The sequence below is a fragment of the Microtus ochrogaster genome, unplaced genomic scaffold, assembly GCF_000317375.1.
Source record: "Microtus ochrogaster isolate Prairie Vole_2 unplaced genomic scaffold, MicOch1.0 UNK62, whole genome shotgun sequence".
Taxonomy (NCBI): domain Eukaryota; kingdom Metazoa; phylum Chordata; class Mammalia; order Rodentia; family Cricetidae; genus Microtus; species Microtus ochrogaster.
In genome coordinates this window covers 417,035-423,975 of record NW_004949160.1, presented here as the reverse complement: position 1 = coordinate 423,975, position 6,941 = coordinate 417,035, and the positions used below count along the sequence as shown (strand labels likewise).

The window sequence follows — 6,941 nt, the reverse complement described above, 5'->3', positions numbered from 1 at the left end:
ACACACACACACACACTACATAAACCCTAAACATGCATGCACACACACACACACACACACACACACACACACACACACACATCACATCACATAAACCCTATCGTACCATTTCCCTTTCCCTGTCCCCACTCTAGTCCACCACAGTCAGCATAGGAAATCTGCGGGTATAACTAATATTTTTAGAGGAATATTCCCAGGGACTTGGGCAAACTGTTGGCCTATGTCCAAGAAACAAGGGTTCCACACACCCTTTCCACAAACCAGAAAAGCAACATCTGGTGACCCAAACCCTGAAACATCCTGAGGCCTCTTCCCATCTGAACCTCCAACTTCCTGGTCTTCCTGCTGCTTGCTGCCCAGGGCTTTCACAAAACAGACAGCTGTTCCCTTCTAGACTTCACAGTGGGGCCTAGAAGCTCAATGGGGGCTCCGGTCAAGGGGATTTGTCTCTGTGATAAAGCTGTGATAGGGGTAGGGAGACAGCTTAGGCAGTAAAGAGTTAGCCATGAAAATGTGAGGATAGGAGTTCCTTCTTAGAAGCCATGTTAAAAACAAAAACCAGCCAGGTGTGTAGAGCAGACTTGTAACCCCAGTACTGGAAGGAATGTGAGCCTGCTTACTCATACATGTGTATAGACACACACACACAAACAGAATGAAGCTGTAATGGAGAACGGGGCTTAGACTACAGCCTTGTCTCCCTACACTCCATATCTGTTCTTCCCTCTTCCACTGACATCTCCACAGTTTTACCCAGCGCTTGACATCCAGATTGAAACCATATTTCCTAGCCTCCCTTGCAGATAGATGAGTATGGGATCAATGAGATAGAAGGAGGAAGTATGTATGTAACTGTCTGGTGTGCCTTTAAGGAGAAAAAGTGTGCTTTTCCTTCTGGCTGGACTCAAATTACGATGATATTGTCTATGACGACATCCCAGGCCATATTGTCAAAGACGTTCCCTGGAGAGAATAGAGCAACAGGCAGAAGAATCTTATACAACCTGATGCATCAGGAGCTTTTGAGCTAGGACTCCTGTATGTCAGTGATTGCCATTGTTTCTCATGGAAACATTAGGGAATCTCATGATACTGGGTATGCATGGATCTGCAGCTACAGAGAGCCACCTGTTTACTAATAGGAGGTGATAGGGCCAGCTAGAAGTCAGTGGGAAAGGACTCAATTGTGAAGCGGTTTGTATAACGTCCAGTTTTGTGATTTCATGTTTCCAGACTGATCGAGGTAAGAAAAGGGAAATTAAGAAGTCCTCGTTGGCTTTAGTGATGTCATCCCTCCTGGGTGCTGAAGGATAAGTCTAAGGGGAGGATGCAGTCCTATAATTTACTGGACTGAAAGTAAGCACTGTATATCATATAATACACTGGTGTCCCGAGGCCCGGGCTACAGATGTGCTATCTGGGGACAATATGATGTTTCACAGCAAAACTGTGCACAAGTTAAGCATTAGAAGGTTTCCCATACCAATCTCCTCTTCCCTTGAAAAATTAGCAAATCTGGCAAAGGAACCCATTTAGTACAAATCTAACACCTGTGTACAGGTCAGGGGGGGAGGTACCCTGCCCCCCACTTACCCAACAGGCACATGTCTTTTTCTCAATAGCCCAGTCCAGATCACCTCACTGGCTAGGCTCCCAAGACACAGGGGAGTTTGTAGCCCTGTTCTCTGTAATCGCGGTGGCTCTAGCGCCTGGCCATGGATGAGGAGTGACATTTTCTCACACTGTCTAGAGAGTTGTTTCCCCAAGATCTAAGTACCAAGCACCTTGAGGCACAGTTCTGATTCCTGGCTCAGTGACACCACCCTTTAGAGGCATGCTCTGCCTGAGTTGACAGATCCCTTCAGGACGCATTTGTCGCATTTACCATTCCCTAAATCTTCCAGAAGTATGCATTCTCCTGGGTGTCCCAATCCAGTCACTACCTTCATGTTGCTAAGGATGCAAATGCTCACGTAGTCCAACTACAACCACAATTATGTGACCTCCAGGAAGAGCCGCTGTGCTGGAAATGACGCAGGCTCCTCTTTCTTTGCTCCTCCCTCCCTCCCTCAATAGTTTTCTGACACTGGGTTGTACCCAAGACTGCCAGCTGTCTTCACCCTTTTCAACTTTCATTTCAGGAAGAGGCCCACAGTGACACCACTGTCCTCTCCCCAAGAGTGCCTGCTGTTACGAGGACTCTGAGTGGGCCTCGCACAAGGGCTGGGACGCCTGGAAATCGCACTCAATGGTATCTGGCTGGCCTATGAGACACAGAGAAGGTGAGTCAGGACAGAAGCTTCCTAAGCTGAGAATGTGTCCTTGAGGCCACACGACAGAACTGAGGACCTCCAGACCACTGTGTGATGTGGCAGGGGCTTGGGGTGATTTGCGTGTACAAGTCAACATGCAGTTGGCGCCAGAGCCTGCATCCAATCTTCTCCTTCCTCCTCTTGTCTCTGAGTCAGACCTAGATCTGGAAGGGGACAGAGCCTGCATCCAATCTTCTCCTTCCTCCTCTTGTCTCTGAGTCAGACCTAGATCTGGAAGGGGACAGTAGAACAAGTAAAGACGGTGTGGAGATGACTGTAGCTATGGCTGCCTGGGCTTGAGAGTCTAACTCCAGTCATCACGGGAGCAGACATCAGGCTAGTCACTTCAGCTCTTTGTGCCTCAGTTTTCTGCTCTGTGAAGTGGGGTGATAAGAGTTGCTACCAGCTGTGCTTGCTATGGTTTGTGTTACACGTTATATTCAGAATCATGTCAGGTATTAAGAAGTCTGGATCTTGTCCACAGGATCTTTGTGGGGTTTGATAGGAACACTTTCTGAAAATAATGTATTGCTTATGTTTAGCCAATGTCCTCTTCCCTTCCTTGTGATAAAGGCAAGTTAAGAAGTCAGAATTGGGCGGCAGCGATGCACACCTTTAATCCCAGTACTCGGGGAAGCAAAGGCAAAAGGAGATATCTCTGAGTTCAAGATCAGCCTGGTCTACAGAGCAAGTTCTAGGACCACAAGGGTTATGCAGAGTAACCATGACTCAGAAAACCAGCCAAAAAGAAGAGGAAGAGGAAGAAGAAATAGTAGAAGCAGTCAGGCCCCTCCACCTTTGGTCCTTTGTCCTGTACTGTGCTCCTCACAGCCCCGTGCTCCCTTTCCTGGACTCAGCTCAACACTGGGCATTCAGACTGGTTGGTGTGGGTGGCACATGGCAGGCATTCCAGAGCCCTTTCTGCTTTGTGAGCCTCTATGAGGGGATGCTCTGACAAGTGTACCACCTTGGCAAAGCCCCTGGGTCTTCCGGGCCAAATCCTCACGTTCCCTTCGACCCTTTAGAGCTGACCGAGCAAGGCATGACTACTGTACCACAGACAATCTGTAAGATAGTGTAGCCTAACCATGTCACTGGAAAGGCAGGGCTACGTCAGCTAGGGAGATGAGGCTTACCAGAAGCACAGTTTGCCTGTGTCTGCCCCTGGCCAGAGCCTGCTCTGTAATCATTCACCAACCTGGCCCTGAGGAGCAGAAGGGTGAGCAAGCTTAAATACTGCAAGGCAGCCAAATTTAGACATGGGCTAAGAGTTTGGCTAGTGCAGAAGGTGGAAGGTGGCCAGGGCCTGGGGGAGGGGAAACCTGTTCTCTACTGCCGGACAATGACATCCTGAATTGTGAGTTCCAGCCAGCCTGCTTCTCAGGTTCAGAGCACAGATAAATACACTTCCTTTCTCTAACAACGAGCTCTGGGCTCCAGGAAAGGGGAACATCCCCAGAGGAGGCCAGCAGCAACAAAGAGGAGGAGGATGGATGACCTCCTCCCGGTGAGGTTGAGGGAAGGCTCCAGCCAGGCCCCCTGGGGCTAAATGAAGACTGGCCTGCGGCTGCCTCAGCTGCACTTCCTCCAGTGGGCTAGAAAACACTCCCATATCATTATCCCTACCCTTTCTCCCACTAGAGCTCCTGAGGCTGCCCTGCGGGTGGGGTGAATAGCAGGCAGAGAATGAAGGGAGGAGGCCGGGGACACTGGAAGGAAATCAGGACTGTCTGGGTGGACACCAGAGGAGACAAAGCTCCCAGGAGGAGAATCGGCTTTAGACCAGCAAAGACACACAGTGCTGAGGTGTACCTTTACAAAGCTGTTCGGACTTCCAGACAGTGAGTGCGAAGTCAGAGTCAGAGACTAGCTTAATACCCAAAGAACATGGCCGGCTTTTCAAAATAGTATCCTCCCTTCCCTCAGCCAGGGAACAGAAGTGGAGAAGGAGGAGAGAGAACACCTGTGGTACCCTCTGGAGTATTGGTTCTCAACCTCCCTAATGTTGACCCTTTAATACAGTGCCTCCCGTTTTGGTGACCCCCAACCATAAAATTACTTCATGGCTACTTCATAGATGTAAGTTTGCTACTGTTGTGAATGTAAATATCCGATATGAAACCCCTATGAAAGGGTCCTTGACTCCAAAGGGGTCAATGCCAGTCAACGCCCACCAGGTTGAGAACCACTGCTCTAGAAACAAACCACGTGGAGTCCAGAGCCCTAGGCCAGGCACCTAAACCAGGCCAATGGCTGGTCTGCTCAGAGTTGAGCACACAGGGAGGAAACCCAAAAGTCTGCACCCCAACCACACAAGAAGATGACTCTGTCCTGTCTGCTGGGAACACGTTGATAAAGCTCATTTCCAAAGGCGTCTAGGGAAAGCTGGTGGACAAGTCAAAGCGTGGGGAGGGAGCGCATGTGGAATGTTTTCTACGTTCTTCAGTCACTCCTCCTAGCGCAGGCTGCTTTCCGGGCTGCCCATCCTGGCTCTCGCTCCAAAGGTGCACCAAATTCTGCACTCAGCACTGGGTGCTCCCAACACATCTGCATGTGCCCTGTTTGTTTCAAGCCCACCTTCTGAGAGCAACTGTGGGCATTCCAGACGTCCCATGCACTCCAGGGTGCACACATGGTTGGAAGCACACGTGCGTCCTTAGTGACAAGTGTGATCCTGAATGGGGATGGCCACTGGATGGCCAGGGACTGGCTGGTACTCTAACCTTCTGGACCAGGGATGCAGGCAAAATAGGACTGGACCGGAAGGAAGACTGAGAAGAGACCTACAGGTGAAGAGTGAAAGTGGCCCACTCCCGGTCCCCACATCTCAGATTTGGAAGACAAATCACGAAGATCTCAGCCCTGGTCTGGTCCTGGTGGGAAAAGGTTGTCCTGGGAAAGCAGACATGACCAGCCTTCACCTCCTGATGGAAAAGCACAGGCAGAGCCCAACTGAAGCTTGTTGTGGAAAAGCCCATGACTGGAAAGAATCACACTGCCTGGCATTCGGGGACCCCAGTCTAATGAAATCTAAATACAATGCCAGTTAAGAGTGATGAAGAGAGAGTCCTGATGCTGACAGCTAAACTCCCCCTCACCCCGCCATCGTGTGTGTGTGTGTGTGTGAGAGAGAGAGAGAGAGAGACAGAGACAGAGAGACAGAGAGAGACACACAGAGACAGACAGACAGACAGAGAGAGAGAGAGAGAGAGAGAGAGAGATACTAGGATTCCTGGAGGTGTGGCTTTGCTTCTGCCTCCAGTGGCAGCCAGCCTGCTAGTCTAGCTTCTGATAGTGAGCAATGGCCCGTAGAAGTGCTGGGCTATAAATAGGTGAAGGCCCAGGCCTTCCGGGGAGAGGAGCAGAGAACTGCTAGACAGTGCGGCCAAAAGTGGAAAGAGATCGTTTAAGGAATCCAGAAAAGAGGGGTAGTGGCTCCGTCCTCCTGCTGATCTACCAAAATGCCACCCCTGGCTCAGCTGAAACACAGCCGGGCCACTTCTATCTCACAACCTCAGTTTCCCCTGAGTTGCCCCACCCCTCTCCTCTGTATCTTTTCAATATCCAACACCAGCCTGGTAGAGTTAGTCAGTCTTTTTCCTGGCTTCCAGGCATGCCTCGATCGCGTCCCAGGATCCCACTACGGTCCTGCCAGGTTCCCTGGCTGTGTCTCCCAGCATTCCTACCTGCAAACACAGCGGAGCAGTAGGCGTCGCTGATGTCGGAGTCCGGGGTGTGGACATTCTCCGCGAAGAGGATGAAGACTCGCAGCATCACGAAACAGGAGGGGCAGGGCCAAGACGCAGGCGGAGGGTCCCCTCAGGAGCAAAGTCGACCTGCCTCGCTGGCTGCCGGCTCCCAGGTGCTGTCCTGAAGAGGAACAGGCTACTCCAGGCGGCCCTAGTGGGCTAGGCGAGGACCCCGCCTCCGACTTCCTCACCGGGCTAGTCAGTGGGCTAGTCCGAGTGCATTGCGAGAATAGGGGCTTCTGTTCATTTCCCACCCTCGCAGTCCTACCCCTTCATGGAATTCAACGTCCCGGCCACCAGCTTTCCCAATGACAAGGCACTTTGCATCAGACCCTGTAGCTACCGGCTGGGCGGTGGCCGCGGATGGCCGGAGAAAGAACAAGGGCTTCAGGCGCCCTGCGCAACCCAGATCTCGCTCCCGGACAGAAGAAAGCTCGGCCCCTCCCCTGACCTTCCACCTCTGGCCGAGAGCGCTACGCTTGGCTGTGCGTGTCGCTTGCAAAAGTCACCCGGACCTGATAGCTCCTTAGAAGCCAGTCAGCCCCGGGGAGGAAGAGAGGTCCAGAGCATAGAGCTGGGAGCAGGCGCAGGCACAGCAGATGCTTTCCCTGGGAGTCAGAATCTCATTGGTGGACAGCACAGTGACTTTAAAAACTTTGCCTGCATTCCTAGCTGTAAAAGTAACATATGTTTTAACAAGAACACACAAAGGAAGACATCTCTGGCTCTTTAAAACAACAACAACAACAACAACAATAACAACAACAAAACTGCATTAAAATAAGATTGGGATATTTACCAATCTAGGCTTCCCTCTGAACTGAGACACACACGCGTGTAAGTGACAATTTTCCTTGATTAACTGAGTCAGAGGATCGGT

General features: G+C 51.0%; 1 protein-coding gene across 7 annotated transcripts in view; it reads right to left on the bottom strand.

Moving 5' to 3' along the window:
* Nucleotides 1-6,591, bottom strand: part of Dysf (dysferlin) — a 205,258-nt gene extending 198,667 nt beyond the window's left edge. For all 7 annotated transcript variants that reach the window (XM_005369820.3, XM_026777383.1, XM_005369824.3 and 4 more), the window contains exon 1: nucleotides 5,999-6,591. In XM_005369820.3, coding sequence (XP_005369877.1) covers nucleotides 5,999-6,086 — 88 coding nt within the window. In that variant the 5' untranslated portion in view covers nucleotides 6,087-6,591. The remainder of the gene's footprint in view (nucleotides 1-5,998) is intronic.
* Nucleotides 6,592-6,941: the final 350 nt, after the last annotated feature.